We start from the raw sequence: 21,757 nt of genomic DNA, 5'->3' as shown, positions 1-21,757 counted from the left end.
GTTCCTGATAGATCAGAGCTTCCCATGGTTATGGTCTTAGATCCAGTTGTCTATCGAAGGTCTTGAAGCTGTGGAATGCCTGGGAGCATTTAAGTGATGATTTCTTTTCTCTGGGGACCCACTAACAAGCCATGTGACCTAGGTGATATTGTACTTGCTCACTGACAATGAAAAATCTTATTAAAGAGAAAGTTGATGTCATTTACCATTTTCTCTTGGAGTTCTAGTTCAAGAAAAGTTCAGCCAGAAAAGTTCATCCTTGTTACACAGCATTTGTTCTTTCAAACTGATGATTTTGGAATATAGCTGTTTTGTTTAAGATTTTGGCCAGTTGAATTTACAACGACGTGGATGGAACAGGAGGGTATTATGCTGAGCGAAATAAGTCAATCAGAGAAAGACATGTATCATACGATCTCACTGATATGAGGAATTCTTAATCTCAGGAAACAAACTGAGGGTTGCTGGAGTGGTTGGGGGTGGGAGGGATGGGGTGGCTGGGTGATAGACATTGGGGAGGGTATGTGCTATGGTGAGCACTGTGAATTGTGTAAGACTGTTGAATCACAGACCTGTACCTCTGAAACAAATAATACATTATATGTTAAAAAAAAAAGAAGATAGTAGGAAGGGTAAAATGAAGGGGGAGAAATCGGAGGGGGAGACGAACCATGAGAGACTATGGACTCTGAGAAACAAACTGAGGGTTCTAGAGGGGAGGGGGGTGGGGGGATGGATTAGCCTGGTGATGGGTATTAAAGAGGGCACGTATTGAATGGAGCACTGAGTGTTATACGCAAACAATGAATCATGGAACACTACATCAAAAACTAATGATGTAATGTATGGTGATTAACATAACATAATAAAATTAAAAAAAAAAAAGATTTTGGCCCGTCAATTTTTTTTGTTTTTAGGTTTTTGTTTTGCTTATTTTGCTTTAGTTTTTTTTGTTTTTAGTTTTTATGAATGTTATATTTGAAAATCATTTTTCTAAACTATCTATTTTAGGTGTTTCCTGGAGTTTATGAAGTTTATGGTAACCAGAAATTTCAGTTTAAATTTTTTTCATAAACCTTGAAAGACAACTATGACCAAGGCCTACAGATTTGAGTCAAGTCACTGCATTTTAGAACTGAAAAGGACATTTAATACCAGCTAATCAAATACTCCATTCTAAAAATTACAAAAGTAAGGCCCAGAGATTAAATGATTTTTCTGAAGCCAATTTACAAGTTAGGCAAAACTATGACCCCTGACCTTTTGATTCCTAATTCTGGATTTCTTCTTCTGTCCTATCCCCTAACAATCCAATTAGGGTGTTGAATATAATTATAGCACTTACTATAATCATTGTTACAGTAACAATGCTAACTGAAGCAGGCAGAATGGTGGTCCTGCCCAAAATGTCTACATCCCAATCCCCAGAATACCTGAATATGGCACATTGCATGGCAAAGAGGAGTTAGGTTTGAAGATGGAATTAAGGTTGCTAAGCAGCTGAACTTAAAATAGGTAGATTATCCTAGATTGTCCGTAGGTCCAACATGACCACAGGGTCCTTACAAGTGGTAGAGGGAGGCAGAAGATAGGGTCAGAGTGATGTGACATGCAAAGGACTTAAGCTGCTGTTGCCGGCTTCAAAGTTAAAAGAGACAGGCAAAGAGCCAAGGAATGTGGGAAGCCTCTAGGAGCAGGAAAGGGCAGGGAATCAGATTCTCCCCTAGAGCTTCTAGAAAGAAACACATCCCTGTTGACACCCTGATTTTAGCCCACTGAGACCCGTGTTGGACTTCTAACCTACAGAATTGTAAAATAATAAATTCATGTTGTTTTACACCACCACATTTGTGGTAATTTACAGCAGCCATAGAAACTAATACACCAACAAAGTACTAATGGCTGCTCAAGGAGAAATTTTCTTTCCACAAGCTAAATTTTTTAATCTGCTCCTTTTCCCTTTATTTTTAATACCACCTTAAGTCAGTTAAGACCTTAAGATAGTATTTGCCTCTTGCTAGGAAGAAAATATCATTTAGTATTAATTTATTGCCTTTTCCATAAACAGACACAAGTTCGTTCCCAAGTTAACCAAATGAAGGAGAGACCAGGAGGGAGGTTCAGAGGATGTCCCTGACATACTTCATCAGAATGCCCTTGGGGCAGCCACAGGAGAAGTAGACTTTTTGATGTGTGGCTGCAACTCTCTGTGTGCAGATAAAAACATTTCAAGGCTTGACTGTGGATAATAGAAGTTTCTGAAAACTAGCTTCTGCCCATAATATTCACAATGCTGTGATCAAGGACATTAATGTTCATAAAATTTTGTCCTTTCAGAACATACTTTCCACTCAACAGTAGCAAAGACAAATGAAGTCACACGTGTCCACACCTTCTGGCCTGCCTTTTATAATAGAAACTTTCACCTGAACAATCATTTATAGAAATAAGCAGGCCTCAAAGGTCTGTCACCAATTTTCATACTGCCTTGCTTCAGAACCATTCTTTGATTACTTTAAACCAGCCAAAAGACAAGCAAGCAGAAACTAGTTCTTTAAACCCAGCATTTTTTGTCTAATGAATGTTTAGTTTATTAATATTTCTGAATTTCCACCTTTCAAGATATTTTTCTCAAAACCTAGATAAAGGCCCTCAAATGACCAACTGTCCCAGTTTACCTGGGACTGACTGGTTCCTGGGACATGAGACATGTCATGGGACATTTAGTGCTAAAACCAGGAAAGTCCTGAGGAAGAAAGTCCACAGATAGGGCTCAAGTGCATACTTTTGTGTGGTAGCCCAAGGCCCAAGGCCCTGTTCCAGAATGCCCCAGGTACCAGAGGAAACCATTTTCTGAATTTAGGGTCCAAGGACACTTAAATATGTCAAGTTTAGGCTGAGAAAGGGCCTGCCTTGCTTGCACTCTCCAGTGATATATTCACTCTTTGTGATGAGCAGCTCAGGTTGAAGGGCATCAGGAACACTCAGAGGACACATGTGACTCCATGGAGAATGTATTGCAGGATTTACTGAAGCAGTGACTCTGGTTTTTTGCGTATGTTCACTGGGAAATACTCTTACGTTCACAGGAGCACTTCCTTTGGTTTATTACAGGGTATTGATAAGCAACCTGAGATCTGTGCTGGAAGGTCAGTTTGACAGCCAGGTCCGTGCAACTGGACACAGTTACAAGAAGTACAACAACTGGGAAACGGTATGATGTGCACATGACTTAGACAGACATTGCTGTGGGAACTGAACTAAGAACGGCACATTAATCCACAAATGGTTGCATTGGTAGATAGAGGCGTGGACTCAACAAGTCACCAGTGAGAATCCAGGCCTCATCTCTCGCAGTGCCATCGGAACCACATTTGAAGGACGCACTATGTACCTCCTCAAGGTAATCCTTTTTACCCATGACCTTGCCATGTCTGAGGGCTTTAAATCAATGAATTCTAACACATTAACATCTGTTTCACAGACATGCTCATCCCAAACATTGTTATAACTCTTTCCCTGCCTATATGCCCCAGGGAATCAAACAGATTCCCCAGCTTCTTTTATCATATGTGGATTTTTGAATCATTATTTTGATTTATTCAAAAGGAAAATGCAGTAAAATAAGAGAAGTCCTATAAATTTAACCACATTCCTGTAAGCAATGTAAATGATCACCTACCTTGATGAAATTCTTCTCTCCCAGATGTTGTTTGCAAATCCATTTCCTAAAGAGCTTCATAAACTTCACGTCTATCAGACAACATTACAGAGCGTATCAACGATTTGTTTCTGTCATCCTCTAATGCCATTTTTGTCGTGTAATTCTAATGAAGAAAATAAAAAGACAAGGAGTAAGTGGGAGAGAAGGAAAAATTCTTACAAGATTAGCAACAATCATGATTACTTCTAATTACTCATCCAGTTGTCTTGGTCATGTCACCTAATAATAGCAGCTGAAAATAACCTCCACGTGAGTACAATTAAGCAGGGTAATCAGCATCTTCTGAAAATATGAGCTTGTCAAGCTTAATAAAAATAATAAACAGCCATGTAAGCCTTCATCTCAAACATTGTGTCTAGAGGCAAGAACATACTGTGCTAGTATTATGTTTTAATTTAATCATGGGATATATCTCTTGCTGCTGTCAAGTTTCACCTGTTGAATCCAACGCCCAGACGGGTAGTGAATGTTAACCCCTGACTGTGATGAATCACAATTTCCCTTTTCCTTTTGTTTGCAATAGGTTGGCAAAGCTGGACCAAATAAGCCTGCCATTTTCATGGATTGTGGTTTCCATGCCAGAGAATGGATTTCCCCTGCATTTTGCCAATGGTTTGTGAGAGAGGTCAGTATGTAGAATCATTTTTGGCCAAGGGAAGCAGAAAGTATTTTATTTAAATCAATTTCTTATAATCTAGCTATAATAAAAGAGAATAACAACACAGAAAAACCTCGTAATTCCCCAAGTTCCCATTTTTGGGTATTAGCTTCAACTTTCCCCAAGAGACCTTTATGAGGTAAGATTTTAAAACAGTTACCAAATTGTATTTATTTATATTTGACTCATCTGAACTTTATCACCCACCTTCGGTGGAGAGGCTAACCAGCAGTATAAATGATAGATCATTTAAAAGTTAAAGATTGTGGATAAGCCACTAGCTTGATCATTATCTCCTAAAAAATAATCATTGTATACTTCAGAAAAAAAAAATACATAGCAGTCCCTACTGTAAATGATACTGTTTTTCATTCCTTATAATTCTAATGATAAGATAAATGTGAAAGCCCTTTAGCTGAAGTTTTTAAATATCCATGAGCCCATATTGATATAGATAAATTATTCAATTAATAAATTAAAAAATGAGAAGGAACAACTCTTTCTTAAAGAAGAATTACAACTAATGGATGTATAAAGAATGAACAAACTAGAAAATTATCAGAACACCACAGTAATAATCATTTCACGAAAACCTATGTATGTATGCAAATATTATTGAGTAAAAGTTTAGACAAATCGAATATTTGCAGTCTCAAAGTATCCCCCCCCCCAAAAAAATATGTATTACTTAACAAAGGCAAAGTTTACAGCGGAGAAACTTAGCAGAAACTACTTAACCAACCAAGTGATCAAGATTAACATCACCGGTAACATCACCAGCATTAAGACATAATCAGTATCATGTACCCCCTGATATTATGTACTAAAAAGACACACCGTCTGTATGGTATTTTTCCTCAAAATTCATAACCTTCCTCTAATCATAAAAAAAAATATTGAGACAAACCCAAATTGAGGGACCTTCTGCAAAGTAACCAGACCAGTATTCTTCAACTGTGTCAAAGTCATAAGAGACAAGGAAAGACTGAGGAACTCTCATAGATAAGAGGAGACTAAGGAGACATGACAACCAGTGCAATGTGGGGTTGTGTACTGAATCCTAGAACAGAAAAAGGATAATAGTGGAAAAACTGGTGAACTCTAAATAAAACCTATAGTTTAACTTATATTATTGTACCAGTGTTAATTCCTTCACTTTGATCACTGTACCATGGCTAAGTAAGATGATAACATTAGGGGAAGCTAAGTGAAGAATATATAGGAACTCCTTGTAATTGCAACTCTTCTCTAAGTCTAAAATTACTTCAAAATTAGAAGTTTAAAATATTGAGGTACTTTTAAAATATAAGCACATTATTATATACAATATACTGTATTTTGTGTGAAACACTTCTGTATCTCTTTGTCATGGTCTTGGTTTCTAGACACGTTATGTATCCAATTATAACCATTTAACTTCAATGGATATCTCACCATCTGCCCTCTAGAAGGAAAAAACTTTTTTTTAAGATTTTATTTATTTATTTGACAGAGAGAGAGATAGTGAGAGCAGGAACACAAGCAGGGGGAGTGGGAGAGGGAGAAGCAGGCTTCCCGCCAGGCAGGGAGCCCGATGTGGGGCTCGATCCCAGGACCCTGGGATCATGACCTGAGCCGAAGGCAGACGTTTAACGACTGAGCCACCCAGGCACCCCAGGAAAAAACTTTTATCACTACTTTGGTTATCTCCAAGATTAGACCATGGTCTAATGGTTCTATAGCTCCTCCAGCCTAAAAATCACTTATTTTATCATGTATTATTGTAATAAATATACATGTATAGAGTCACAAAAAGTATATAAAAACTATTAATACATAGAAGACTTAAATATTTTAAAATCTATTCAAGAAAGCCTAGGAAAGAATTGAATTTACGTTTAATATGATCCTGGGGCTGAGGAACTATGACTAAGAGAACATAATAAATGAGCATGAAGTCCTTCATTCATAGAGAAATGTCCACAATACTTAGTAGGGAGAACTAGTCTCTTAACAGGGTTCCCTACTCAATACAGAGGAGTAAGAAAGATACTTTCACATTATGCAGCCTGGAGCCTTGGTGAGAGCCACCCAAAATCCATCAGTGTGAGCTCACTTCATAATGGGAGGCTTTCTCATTCTTCTTCCTTATTGGACAGTCTCTCTAGTGAGACCATCTATAGGCGGCTTCACAAAACTTAAATAAATTTCTAGATGATATTAGAAACATGCACAGCCATCCATAGATATACCTTACTTACTAAGAATAGGTCTTACCCTCATATCCTACTCACTTTGGAAAACAATTATTGCAGTACTATTGCAAAATAAGTGAATATATGTATGTTTCTTAAACGTCTATAATTTTATTAAATCTTTGTTCATCTTTAAAGTAAAAAGTTAAATAAATAATTATGTGAGTTATATATGGATATAATAGAATATCCTGGAAACAGAGAAGAATTAAAAACAACTATTTTAACCAAAACTATGGGTAATATTTTGCTAACTGCCTTTTAAATATTAATAATGTCTACCTCAATAGGGGACATGGCTTTCATTACCAAAGTCAATATTCAACCAGTTTATGTAAATTTAAGTAGCATCACGCATTCTATTTTTCCATGACATTCTCTTCCTAATTCATACATAGGCTATTCGCACCTATGGACATGAGATCCACATGACAGAACTTCTCAACAAGTTAGACTTTTATGTCTTGCCTGTGCTCAATATCGATGGCTACATCTACACCTGGACCAAGGTATATGAACCAATATTGAGAGAGGTTGATGAAATTAAAACCAACCCACTTTCTTTTATACTTGGCCTAACCACATAATCCACTTTCAGAACCGAATGTGGAGAAAGACCCGCTCCACCCAGGCTGGAACTACCTGCACTGGCACAGACCCCAATAGAAATTTTGATGCTGGTTGGTGCAGTAAGTATCTGGCTGACCATTTTGCAAGCATCTGTTGAAAAGCACAGGAGGAAAAATAACACAGGAAAACACAACAGTGTCCAAAACAAGAAAAAATGTAAAGTTTTATATTTTAGAATTCTAACTTTCTGAAAGCACAGACAATAAACAGTTTATTTATTCACTCAAAAAAATGTATTGTGTGCTATTGTGCTCTCAGCTGTGTTAGATGCTAGACACACAAGACTGAGCGATCCAGACATAATCCTCCTACTTCAAAATGTATAATCCAGAGGACACAGTCATTAAACAATTATTTAAATGAAATGGTGATATAATTCTAATTTTGTGATTCAACTCTCAGAAAATGATTACAATAATAAGGAAATTTCTCACGGATATTAGTTTGTCCCCTACTTATTAATCGTTTTTACACTATATTGATCTCATTGTATATTACTACACAGGGACACACTGATGACTTTTATCCCATTAGCTTAAAAACATACCACCCTAATCTTGTGACTAAATGCATGCATGCTTTATAATATATACATACATTATCATAAGGACTTCTGTGAAAACAGCTTATTTTTCACTTTCTAATTTGAAAGTTTGAAACATGCCTTGTGATAACTTCAGTAGGTGACCATTCCATTAACAACCTGTTTTTCTAGAAATGGGAGCTTCTCAAAACCCCTGTGATGAAACTTACTGTGGACCTGCTGCAGAATCCGAAAGAGAGACAAAGGCTCTGGCTAATTTCATCCGCAGCAACCTCTCTTCCATCAAAGCATATCTGACAATCCACTCATACTCCCAAATGATGCTCTACCCTTACTCCTATGATTATAAACTCACAAAGAACAATGCTGAGTTGGTAAGTAGTCATGGTAGTAAATATGGTATTTCACTGGTGAGAATTTTTAAATCCTATTTCTGAGAAAAAATTATAAGAACAATTTCTAAAGATTCCATTATTAATTTTTGATAGTAGAAGCAAAAAAAAACTTACTACAGACTTACAAGGAATCTGGAATTGGCTAGATAAATTAGCTTTTTAAAAGAGATAGGATTTTGACACAAGAAACCGTTCCCAACATGTTAAACTGGTTTAGTCACTAATCTTCAAAATGACAATAGGTACACTTATTCCTGCTTCACCACAATACTAACTCACATGATGATTTCAGATGCATCTGGGATAATCAACAAAGTAGCTTCATTTCACACACAATTAGAAAGTCATTTTTGTCAAGTTGCTTTGAGCTGGATTTGACATAGGCAGAAGCATGGCAGATGTCACTAGGAATTTGGCCCATTTGGTTGATACTGGGTTAAGTGATAAGATCCTAAAATTGCTTATTTCACTATTTGATTAAGTGAGACACAGAAATAAAGCAATCAATGAACAAATTATATGAATGGGTCCTTACTAGATACAATGCAAAAAAATTTAAGTATCCATGACTAAAAATACTACCAATCTTGTTAGAGAATCATGATATAATCACATGAAAAGTTAAATAAAATAAGAGTTTTATGACATTCAAATTAACAAATACTACATATCAATCATAATTTTTTTAAATCAGTAGGTTTGAACCCTTCAAACAATATTTTTTTTCCTAACTTATGATACATCTGGCTGCCAGAAGTTGGGATCAGTGATCTAAAAGAACAAGTGTAAGATTTAAAGCATTTGAGTTATGCCAAAAAAAAAAAAAAAGGTGTCCCACTTAGACAATGACATAGATATTTGGCTTACCTAAATGCATAAATTTGAAGACCCAGTAACTTTAACAACTGGAAATTGTTGTTTTATACTTTCAGTCTTTCAGAGACCAAATAAAACGTGTAATGCTATAAATATTTTGTGAAGAGCAAAACAGAAAAATAACTCAGCCTCTTAGAAAATTGATATCTAATAGTTAGCCAGGTCCTTCTCATTTAAAAAAAAAAAAAAATGCTATTGCTTCCCATTTTCCTTATCCAGAGCCAAAAAAACAAAGGAAAACATCATTAGTTGGAACCTTTAACTATTTCAGTTTTCCAATTATGCTCCATCTGTTAAATGTTCCCAGTGGGTGCTCACAGTCCAGCCATCCCAGAGATGGGTGTGGTCAGCTCCTCATTTCAATCCCAGATTTCAGTCCCAGAGGAGAGAAGGTGGAGCTATGTTGTTTGCTTTATTCATGTGAATGTGTTTAAATTGTACCACATCAGAAAAGAAAAAGACAAAGCCATAATAACTAAGCACTAATGAGTTAATAAGTAAAATATTAAAACTAAGATTATAAACCATATTAAGTGTAACAATAATATATACAGTTTGCTTAATATAACTAGTTTAAAACACAAATTCTAAAAGACAAAAGCTAACAGAAAAACAAAGTGTTCTCTGGAAATGAGCTGCTTCACAAAGTTTCAATACCTTTTCCTATTTGGGGAATAAGTTAATTCTAATTAACAAAGAAGTGGAATAAAGAGAATTATATCACAATAAAATATTCATAATCTATTCTCAACAAAAGCACAAACCATAAAATAATCTTATCTTGGATGTTTAATTTTGTATTCACAAAACTAATAAATTCAAGAAGTACCTGCTACTTCTTATCCTTTCCAAGAATGATAAGATAGGTGGCTAAACTGCAAAATTTAATTGCACTTATATCACATTAATTGATTTAAAAGTTACTTTAATTTCCAATAATTTTTTCCTATGATTAAGCTTTTGCTTAACATCTTAAAAGAAATATTTAAATCCCACTAGTGAAATCTAAGGTGAATATTAATTTGATTAGTCGATTCATTGGGAATCTGAATTTAGTTCAGCACCCCAAAGCAACTTAAATCTTTTGAATAACTAGAGATCCTTTCAATCTTTTTATTTTGCATAATTCCAATTCACTTACTTCCTAAGCACATTTTGCTGGAACAATTCATAACTGTAGTGTTAATGAGCATATATATACATATATATATATATCCAAAAGAGAATTTGAGTCTCTCATAAAGAAAAATATTGGCTTTTCATGGTTTTTATTTGTAATGAGAATATTAAGAAAAAAAAAGTAAAAGTCTTGATCTAGGCATGATAAATGTTCCATCCAAATCTAATGCTTCTATATGAATTTTCAACTAGAAAAATGTGACCCTGCTGTAGAAAACTAAAGGTAGGAAAAAATTTATAAGATGCATTCTTGGCATACCACATTATGGATAACTCAGAATTTCTTAAAGTAATGCTAAGTGGGCTTTGTCTTACCCAGAATTCAGTGCATAGATATAGATATGATTCTTATTTATCTTTACACTTACAAAACTTGTAAGATTATATTTGCAGCAAAAAAAAAAAAAAATGCTTCAAGGAGACTAAGACTCTAAACTGAAGGAAATGATTCTGTACTTCTATTAGCATTCTCAGACCAAATTTAGGACATACATAGCAATCTTTGATATCTGAGTCATGATAAAAATATATGTGGCTTCATTTCTGAAAGATCTTACATGTAGATTGCCTGAAATTATTCATATCATGAGACAACCTTTAGTGGGAAGAAAGGCAGATATGAGAATGCAAAAGACCAATGAAGTTAAAGAACAGGAGAAGTAATAGCATGGATTATAAAGAAAGCTACCAAAAAATATATCTACAGCAGATCAGTAAAAAGTATGAAAGATCATAAAAATACCTTACAAAAAAAATGCTTTTCGGTTTGCTAACTGCTTTTACACATACTATATTATTTAAAGAAAGAATACAAAGTATACTGTGAGTTTCCAAGGCTTCATACGCCTTCTAGTTCCTCAGTGTTGACTTCTTCAGTATGAAGCTATCACTATCTTCACAGGAAGTTTTAAGGCCCACAAAAAGAATATACTTTACATTTTCAAAATTCTGAGAGATAATGAAATATTGAATTATATGACCTCTTTATGGTCAGAGTAAGTCTCCTCTTATTAAGGCAACTTAATTGAAAAGGTTCCCAAACCTATCCATATCTTCACATTTATTGAGCATGGAAGAAGGTCCAAATCTTTGGTCTGCCTTGCCCCAAAAAAGGCCTATGTGGCACTGTTAATAATAATAATTATTATTATTATCATAATACCATTTCTAAGTCCAAAAGCAAGAATGCAGAATAATAACTGGTCAACTAAGTATCTTGACCCATTCCCCAGACTGACCAAATTGGAAGCTGATATGCATTCCACTCACACCACATTTCTACATTAGAAGCACAGAACTTTACAGCTGGAAATCTTGGAATTTCTCTGGTTCTCCTTTCTCATTTTCCAGCTGAAACAATGAAGGCTTGGCTAAGCCAACACAGTAATACAGGCAGCCTTGGGCCCAGACCTATTGGATCCTGAAGAATTTCCTAGACTGCCCCAATTTCCAAAGACACCCACACATATTTGTGTGGCCATGTTCTATGCTGGTACCCCATGTAGCCGTTTTGCAGAACATTCATCAAATAGTCTTTCATCCCACAGATACCTTACTACCTCTGTCCCTGGACATTGCTAAGGATTTGCTCTGGTCAGCTGAGATGCCTAACTTCTCAGGTAGTAGCCAGTCTTCATGATTCTGGCCCTATGCTTTCATGGCCATATATTCACTAACCAGGAGAAAGATGACAGTCTTTCTGAAAAATTTTTAAACTTGACCAAAAGATAAGAATCCATTTCTAAAACCTAACACCTTCCAGTCCAGTGGCACCTCCCTACCTCTTAATTAAAATTTGAGTTAATGAGCCACCAAGATAGAAATCCACTGCTCCACCCAAGCATGTGAGCATAAAGCAAGACCATGATTAGAGAGAAACATAAAAATCAGAGGGAAGAAACGTTGTGATTAGAAGGTGGATAATTGCAGGGCCATGTGCACACCCAATCACAGCTGTCCCCATGTCCCTGCCTAATAACAAGAATAACAAGGCCATAGGCCCGCTGTCAAGCAGGCTACCAGCAGCTAAGGTAGATAGGACCTGAGGCACAAAACAGCCATGACAGGTATTTTCTCAGAATTTTTAAATTTCACTTATAATATTAAAAAAAATCAGATGGCAACTGTAGAATTTATTTAATTAGAGAAACTGGTTGTTGATTTATCACTATACATTTTAAGAGACTTCTTGGCCTGTTAAAATTCTCCTACAGAGGCCTGGTCAGAACACAGCTCATCGGACAATTACCAGAAATTTCACTGAGTACCTATTAAGTGCTCAGCATAAACCATGGTTTTTGCTATTAAGATAGGATCTTCTTGAAATGATAAGACTCAGATATCAGAAACCATAGAAGAGAAGTACAGAATTTAGAGTTTCAAACTAAGCACAGTGGTAGGAATTTAGGGCAGGAAAATGGTAATATGTAACGAGGCTAGTCAGTGAAGGTTATAGAAAGAAGAAACCTCATTTATTCTGGGCCTTGAAGGATGGGCAGGATTTGGGCAACAGAGGACAGAAGAGTGCATTTTAGGCAGAGAAAAGAGCCAACAAATGTCCAACAATAGGATTGAAAAATAGCCTGTTTCCAGTGTTCCTTGTGAAGAAAGAGTGGAAGTGAGGTAATGAGATTACCGAGAGACTTAAATGTCACAATGAGTCCTGTGTCATAGCAGGCCCTGGAGCCAGAAACCTGGTAAATGGGATTGCAAATATAGGACTCCCAGTTAGATGTGAATTTCAGATAAACAATAAATAATATTTAGTGTAACTATTTTCCAAATATTGCAGACTTATACTGAAAAAGTATTCACTGTTTATCTGAAATTTACATTTAACTAGGTATGCTGTATTTTTGGCGAAGTCTGGCAACCCTGCTAGTAGAGGGTATTTTAGCAGCACTGACCTAACAGCAGTGTTTAAGAGACACTTGCACTATCATCAGCAAAGAAGATAGGCATTCAGAGCACCTTCGAAATGAGTTGTCTTCCTTTTTAATTCTTTCTCCAAAATACCCTCATGTTTACCCTAATTATGTCTTTTACCTCATTTCTTTCAAACTCATTTTGCCCTCTCCCCTACACCTAGGAGACATTTGGCAATGTTAGAGAGACATTTTTGGTTGTTGTAACTGTGGGAGTACTATAGGCATCTAGTTAGTGGGTAGAGGCCAGAGGATGCTGATAAACATTCTACAATGCACAGGACAGCCCCCACGACAAAGAATTCTCCAGCCCACATGTCAAGAGTGCCAAGGTTGAGAAACCCTGCTTTAAGCTAAGATAAGAGCAGAGTCACATTCCTGGCTAAAGGCCCCTGGCTTTCACCCTCCTCACAAATAGTTTACAATGTTCTACAAATCTGACATGCAAGAGATCCAGTACATTCCCATTATATAGCATTTATTTTTAATATTTTTAATATTTATTTGGAAGAAGTACCACCTCCACACACACGCACACATAAAAATGCTCTAGACTTTGCAACTTCAGCTGACTCAGGTTTCACATTCTCCTTGAATTTTAAAGAGCCTAAAAATATGCATGCAGATCAGCCAAAGAAAAAAATTGCTTTACATCTGTGAAAGCATTCCCACACTCCCCATGGGCTCTGCCAAGATGGGCAGGCCCTGCTCTCCCAAGCCAAGCCTTTCCCTAACTCCTTGCCTTTCTCTAATCTCAGGCTTTGCAACCAGAGCCTATGCTTGTTTACCCTCCTGTTTTTCTCAGAAACATATTTGTTTTTTTCAAATCCCAAAGGCTTTCTCCTCAGTGCCTGCTTGTAGGCCTTGCAGGCTTCTCCTCTCGCATCAAAATTATAAAAGTTAAATTCCTCATTGGTCCCTTGGTGTAAGTTACCCATTATCACAGAACAGAAGGAAGGAAACCGCAGTTAAAGATCATTTTGATGCTTCCATTATCACATGTATTCACCCAGAGGAATAATTAAACTCAGAACTTCAAGTTAGAAACAAAGTTCTGGAGAAAATTTCTTCGAACTGGCTTATACCACATAGTCAGTTTGGAATTTTTGTTTTCTTGTACTGTAATAATGGACCAGTGGAAGATTAGAAGAGGCAGCCCCCCACCTCCCATGACGCTGGCTTGCAATGAGGACCATGAGCACAGCCATGAGACAGGGGCTTCCTGATCACATGTTACCTGGGAAGGCAGGTCAGTGGAAAGAACACCCTCGCCTTATTCATCTTACCAGCCCCCTGGAGCTCAGAGCCTGGGAAACATTACACCAGTTGGTCTTTTGTCTCTTGGGCTTTGAGTTAGATGTGACATTTTAGACTCTCTCTGTCTTTTGCTCTATGACCAAGGCCTCTTTTTAAGAAAACAGGTGACAAAAGAGAACATGCATAAGACATGGTAGGAAACTCATATCTAAGGATTAATAAAGGCTGGCCATGTTTGGCCTTGACTGAAAGCAAAGTTTTCTCTGAGGCTGATTTATATTTAGCTTCCTTCTGTTCTTTACAATTGGTAAAACCAGCTCCAGCAACACTTCTTTTGAAGTATTCGAAGGCCACAAGGAGAAGTGAAAAAGAGCACAGGATTTAAAGCAAGAAGAACCTAGCTCAAGTCAGCCACTTATGGGGCTGCATGCCCTTGGGAAAGTTCTTTTATCCTCTCTGAGTTTCAGTTCTTTTATCCGTAAAATGGGGATAAAAATATCTAGCTCTTATCAAGAGCTCTTTGTAAAGTCTAAGGTTTTATGTAAATGTTAGTTCTTATTTTGAACCCGTTGAGCAAGGATGTAAGATGTCCCTCAAATGACAGGTTGTAAAGAAAGTGTCTGTAATTGGAGTTTCAAGATGTGGATCATGCTTTCTGATGTGCTATTGCTTCTGCGGGTCTTTCGTCAGCTGTCTTAGTCCCTTTTTACAGAAATGTACAAGGGAAAGGAGTTACCACTCTAACATTTTAGCAAATGCAGGAATTATCTCTCTTTTACCATTCCTGGCTGGGGTCAGTCACCCAGTTTGGTTGGAACATTCCCACTGAGCATGCTGCCCCACGTGGCATTCCATTCTGCGAGAAAATTCTATGCCGATGAAATGTGGACAGATAGTGCTGGAAAGATAAATGAGTAACATTTGTGAAAGTATTTGAACTCTTCAAAAGAAAAGACCCACACTGATTCCAGGGATTTTTGTTAAGATCATTGGAATTTAAAATATGATATTTTGGTCAATTAATGTCTATTCTGATTTTTTTGTCTCTTGGCCTCAGAGGGGCAGAGAGAAAGGGGCCACAGACTTCATTTTTAAAAAATTAATGGAAATAAGTAAAATGCACAGCAGAAGTCATTGTGTAAATGTGGCAACCCATCAACCACCACCACCTTCCCCACAAACATCCCCTATCGCCACTCACATATGTCACAGCCTTTGCAGAGCTCAGCATCCTGCACACCCACCCAAATCAGGCCCATCTATAATGCCCCAGTCCTAGGATAAGACTCAATCAACCAACCATGTGCTAGATGCTATACAATCTGTTGAGAATACAAAATAAATAGCCAAGAATCCCTTCCCACAAGGAGCTCACCTGGGAGGCAAATAGATGCAAAAACAATGGATTACAGAACAGAGTGACAGGAACTCTGAGAGTGGTGTTAGCCTTCACAAAGGAGGGGACATCGATGCTCCCCGAGAGATTTAGGGGCAGCTTCACAAAGAAGGTGACACAAAACCTGAATCTGGAAGAACAACAGTAAATCTCCAAGTGAACAAAGACGAGAAGAGGATTCCAACAAAGGGAGAAGGATACCCAAAGTGAGGGAGGTAAGGAGAGGCAGGAACAGGTGTATAGGGAAGAAGTTCAGGGAAACCTAGCTCAGAAGGAACACAGAATGCACAGCAAGTGATGCAGACTGAAAGAGAAGGGTGGGGCTAGCTCACACCCTTAGGCCAAGAAAGGAAGTGGACTTCAAGAGAAGGTGAGAAAGCACTGAAAGATGTGGTGATGAGGTGACACTCAGAAGATGAGTGATGAGGTAGACATCAAGAGGATAGAGCAACTGAGGACAAGAAGAGTAAAAACTGACACAAACTAAATGTTCCTGCAATGTGCACCAGTGACAGCAACATATTAACATCCTTTTTAAACTAACATTAATCTTAAATATTGCGGTCAGCACCAAAGGCAGAACAGTTGCTGCCAGAAGATGCCTAGGAAGTCTTAGAAAGCGCTTGGGTATCACTTTGAGGAAAGGCAAACTGAACATTTTTGTGTGGCCCTAACGGTAGTTAAGACTAAAATGGTAAGTTGATAAGTCAAAAGAGATAACAGATCACAAGCAGGCCCCTTCAGTTTTGTCAGATAACTCATATATTATGTCACACCAATAAACACATTAAGAGACTTGAAGGTCAACAGACACAGGAGTTTAATAGAAAACTTCAATGATCTTCTTGTCTTAAATCTTTTCTAGTCTTCGTAACTGCTCATGTTTGGAACTAATATTGCAGAATCATCTTTTTTTCCCCAGCTTTATTGAGATATAATTGACATATAACACTGTGTGAGGTTAAGGGGTACAATGTGATGATTTGATGCACATATATATAGGGAAATGTTCAACACATTAGTTAACACATCCTTTACCTCACATAAGTATCATTTTGTTGTTATTGCTGTTTTGTTGTTCTGTTATTGTGAGAACATTAAAGCTCTACTCTCAAAGCAACCTTTAAGTATATAGTATAGTACTGCTAATCATAGTCATGATGCTGTACCTTAGATCTCCAGAACTTATTAGAATTGTATTTCTAACTAGAAGTAATAATTCAAGGCTTAAAGGGGGAGGTGGGGAAACCAGAACAGATGAAAAGCCTCTGAATGGTAACTAGGGAAGGAACAAGAGTTCTTTAGAATCGGGGGTTCTGCCTTACAGAAAAATAACTACAGATGTCCTCAGATGAATGGCAAGTTAAGCAAATTATAGAATAGTAGAAAATGTACTATTTACTTACCAAAAAAATTAGCACCTCACCATGTTTCACATCTCCACAAGATGGTTTTAAATCTATTCTGCACACTATGCAATTGTTAATTGATTTTTCTCATTTCCATCTGCAATAGGCCTTATATTAAAGGGTAGAGAGAAGACTTAGCTCTAGTGGGTTGGTTAGAATAAGATTAAACAACAGGAACTATACATTTAGATCACAACAGTAAAGATTCCATGCAGTAAGAGAAAGCATATATTAGTTTACCAGACGAGAAAAAAAAAAGGGAAGTAAAACCCTAAAATTTTCAAGTTACTGTTCCAAAACTCTGAGAACAATAAATTAGTTCAAAGAAACTGATTACACCCTTTCAGTGGACCACAATATCATGACTTATATTTTATAATTATTTTTTAAATTTTCTAATTTACCACTTGGTTAGTGAAGCATTAACAATTTGGGAACTGGAACTTTGAAGTTTTGTAGACATGCCCTTGTCAATTTAACGTAAGACGCTACTAAACTGGTTTTGATATTAGAACAAGGACTAAGGGAAGTTGCTACTTTGTAAAACTAGGAGTATTTTGATTCCATCACCAACCTCATCGCTTTCCAAGCATATGTACAAGACATAATTATGATGCCAAAGTATGAAATATAGCTAGTTTCATAACCAGAATGAATTATGGCTAATTCTCCTGTGGTAAACAATCAGATTTTCAAATCTGTATTCCCAAGACAGCCAAGTCAGGCCTTACTTTTCAAGTGATTCATTTAAATATGCAGTATGTCAGTGGATGTTGGGAAGTTTACAGCACAGGGGGGCTGGGGGTACAGAGCCCTTGCCCTTGAAGAGTTGGGGGTCAGGGAGGCAGAAAAGCAATGGGTCTTTTGAGATAATGAAGCTGCTTCTTAAAGAAAAAAATACACATAAGCTAATATTTGCCGCTTTTTTGAAATTCTGGAATTCAAATGTTCTTCATTTTGAAATAGAGTAGATGTTGTCTAATTCTTCAGTCTAAAAATCTTCCAAGCTGGAACCACCCTCATCCCTGAAACTGCCAATTCCTTAGTATTTCTATGTTGGCAGAACACTGTATTGAGTATCCAATCATTCATATGTGTAGTTTTTAATACTCCTGCCCCAGCTTATATAATTCTATCTTATCCTGACTTATAACCTGCCACATTTCCAGGTAGTTTTTGTTTTGTTTTGTTGGGGGTTATTTTGTATGTATTTGATTTTTGTTTACCTGTATTAGGTAGAAAACCTCAACCACAAAGACCTCCTTGTCTCCTGCTTTTCTCTTACAAGCTCCAGAGACAATATAGATTTGCCAAACTAATCCTTACACATAACCTAATTCCTAATACACAGTGACATTTTACTGAATCAATGAATGTGATATCTGGGACAGTTACAGTTTGCGTAGCCTCGTTTCTCTAGCCTAAACTAAGCAAATCATAGAATAGTAGAAAATGTAAAAAAACAAAATGTTTGATTTTAAAATTTAAAATAACAAATGTTTGACAAGCCTAAGGAAGAATACCTGGGAAAAAAAGACACACTAAGTTCTATGTAAATAAAAAAGAAGAGAAAGTAAAAGATTGTCCTCTGACTAAAATAGAAGTTATTGCTAGGACCCATACTTTACTGCAACAATTATTTAAAATGAATGTAAAGACCTAATTCTCAAATAAGAGGGTAAGATGCTAATTATCTTCAGAGTTCCAACAAATAGTTCCTGGACAACCACTAAGTGGTAAGCCTTGGCCTGGACCCTGACGACATGGAGATAAAAGACAGAAAAAGTCACTGAGAACTCAGAGGCCAGCAAACGGTGTTGCCACAGTATGACACATTCAGAGGGAAGCTCAGAGTGAGTGCTTGCAGAGGGCATTTAGGGAAGACATATTTTCATAAGAATCGCTTGGATCCTATGACCAGGTTAGAGAGAAAAATTGGACGGGCACTGAGCAGGAATAAAACTAACCCAAACTGTGTCTTATGCCTCTTCAATGTCTTAAAAATAAGGTACAGATGTTTGTTTGTCAGTGTGTGCTTTTACTTATTTACTCACGAACTGCTGGTTCTTTTGCAGAATGCCCTGGCGAAAGCTACCGTAAAAGAACTTGCCACCCTGCATGGCACCAAGTACACATATGGCCCAGGAGCTACAACAATCTGTGAGTCTTGGCTTCAGAACTGTGCAACGAGACCACACGCCTAAAAAGGCGACAAATGGTTCCCAGAGCCTTTCCTTTCAGATCATTTAAAGCATGTGGCTTTTGCCTGACAGTGGATTTTTTATATGACATGTCATCAGTTTTCTGTTCAGAAAAAGTATCCCCTCCAACCCAAGAAAACACTTGCGCTCGGTAAACATCCATTGAGCAGCCACCACTATGTGCCAGGTCTTCACTAGGTACTAGGAAAGAAAGGAAGGGCGGATGGAGAGAAGGCAAGAGAAAAGGAGAAAGGGAAGTTGGGGAACCAGCACAGTCTTCGAAGAATCCACAGAAAGGCAGCAGGAAAACTAAATATAGGGGTGCTAGATGTTATGACAGAGGATGCACAAGGAAAGAGCACACTCCAGCACCAACCAGCCCATCCCACAGCATCGGCAATGACTGCCCAGGATAATGACCCAGAAGCTTTACCTGGAAAGACAATTGCTGAAGAAAAGTATAAGAAGGAGTGTCTTCCTGACTAAACAGACTGCAGGTGCGAGGGCTAATTCAGGCTCAAGCCACTTTCCAGGGGTAGACGTCAGCCCCTCTGACCAGTCACTCGGTGTGCTCGAGCCAAGTGGCAAGAGACACACAGCAAGAGAGTTAGGTAGGGGCTAGGCCCCAGATTTCACTTAGATGCTGCAGAGTTTAAATTTCACTGGGAAGGCACATTATGCAGGCCCCATTTTAAATTTCTACTTATATTTTCCTTTGCCTTTGTATGATTTCTTTTTGCCCCGGATCTGAAAGGACTAGAAATACAAGGGAAAAGGCCCAGTCCTGTTATCACAGGGCCTCCCACGCAGTTGGAGAGGCTCCAATCCTGGGTTTTGTTTTTAAGTTTTATGTAGAATATGGTTTTCTATACTCTTGTCCTTTTTTAACCTGCTCTGAATCATATGGGGTACAGTATTTTCCTAAGGGGGTTCTAGCAGAAGTAGCCCACCTATTCATATACTGTGAAGTTCTTATATGTTTTATGCAGACTAGTTCAGTGAGGGTTCTTTTTTCATTATACTGTAAACCCTTGGAGGACAGAAGTCACGTCTTTCCTTTATTCCGGCATCTCCAGAGGAGAGCCCACAGCCCACTGCTCAGTGAGGGCTGTACAACCGTTGACTGAATAAATAGATGAAAGAATGAATGAATGAATGAACGAAAAAATGACCTAGTGACTTAACAGATAGAAAATCTACAAGGCAGGGACATAGTAACTGTTACTGATTGAAGAACTGAACAAATGCCTAACCTCCGCCAGACCATCTGCTAGGCCCTGAGGAAACACAAAGGCCCAGCCCTGCCCTCAAGGTGCTCTGATTTCATCAGCACTGTTTCCTTGGGGTTTGGAGTTCGCTCCTATCACCAGTCATCATGCAGCCTTCCCCAGAAATTATCTATATTTTGTAAACAAATTACATATGATATAGTTTACCATAGCATACAAGCACAGTGAGAAGGTTATGTTATAAATTACATACTTCCTGGGGTATTAAACACATCATTGCCACTAATTAGGCTTAGAGGTAAGATTGGACTGATTTTTTAAAACTGCCCTCCATACCTTTTATAATCCAGTTTTCTAGAAAATTGGCCTACTGGGTGCCTGGGTGGCTCAGTCGTTAAGCGTCTGCCTTCGGCTCAGGTCATGATCCCAGGGTCCTGGGGTCGAGCCCCACATCAGGCTCCCTGCTCGGCAGGAAGCCTGCTTCTCCCACTCCCCCTGCTTGTGTTCCTGCTCTCTGTATCTCTCTCTCTGTCAAATAAATAAATAAAATCTTTAAAAAAAAAAAAAAGAGAGAAAATTGGCCTACCTATAATATTTTGCCCAATGCAACAGTTGTAATTATAAAAGAAAGCTGGCTTTTTTCTTTTTTTTAATTTCCTTCCTGGATTTAGTGTTTTGGGGGTTCGTTCATTTTTTTTCTGCTCTTTGCACATTTCAGATCCTGCTGCTGGGGGCTCTGATGACTGGGCTTATGACCAAGGAATCAAATATTCCTTTACCTTTGAACTCCGGGACAAAGGCAGATACGGCTTTGCCCTCCCTGAATCCCAGATTCAGCCCACCTGTGAGGAGACAATGCTGGCCATCAAGTACCTCGCCAGATACGTCCTGAAACATCTGTACTAGTAGAGAATCCTGACAGCCTTATGTCAAAGTTTCTTTTCTATCCTAAATTCTTATTTTTGTCTGCCTGGATATTTTCTAGATCCAATCTTTCTTTTAAGCCACTAGTCTATTAAACTACTTGGATCTTTTAATACTGATCATAATAAAAATGAATCATTATAATTAGAAACCTGACAGATTGTCTACTTCTTTGGG

The 21,757-nt window shown here is 37.6% G+C and overlaps 1 protein-coding gene across 1 annotated transcript in view; it reads left to right on the top strand.

The window, feature by feature from the left end:
- Positions 1–21,728, top strand: part of CPB1 (carboxypeptidase B1) — a 34,008-nt gene extending 12,280 nt beyond the window's left edge. The window contains exons 4-11 of the mRNA XM_032409194.1: positions 3,115–3,214; positions 3,302–3,403; positions 4,248–4,349; positions 7,015–7,125; positions 7,215–7,305; positions 7,962–8,164; positions 19,302–19,386; positions 21,375–21,728. Of these exons, the coding sequence (XP_032265085.1) occupies positions 3,115–3,214; positions 3,302–3,403; positions 4,248–4,349; positions 7,015–7,125; positions 7,215–7,305; positions 7,962–8,164; positions 19,302–19,386; positions 21,375–21,562 (982 nt within the window). The 3' untranslated portion in view covers positions 21,563–21,728. The remainder of the gene's footprint in view (positions 1–3,114; positions 3,215–3,301; positions 3,404–4,247; positions 4,350–7,014; positions 7,126–7,214; positions 7,306–7,961; positions 8,165–19,301; positions 19,387–21,374) is intronic.
- Positions 21,729–21,757: the final 29 nt, after the last annotated feature.

Source organism: Phoca vitulina, unplaced genomic scaffold (genome assembly GCF_004348235.1).
Source record: "Phoca vitulina isolate PV1807 unplaced genomic scaffold, GSC_HSeal_1.0 scaffold10, whole genome shotgun sequence".
NCBI lineage: Eukaryota > Metazoa > Chordata > Mammalia > Carnivora > Phocidae > Phoca > Phoca vitulina.
Note: the sequence above shows the minus strand (reverse complement) of the source record. Positions and strands in the feature narration are given on the sequence as shown.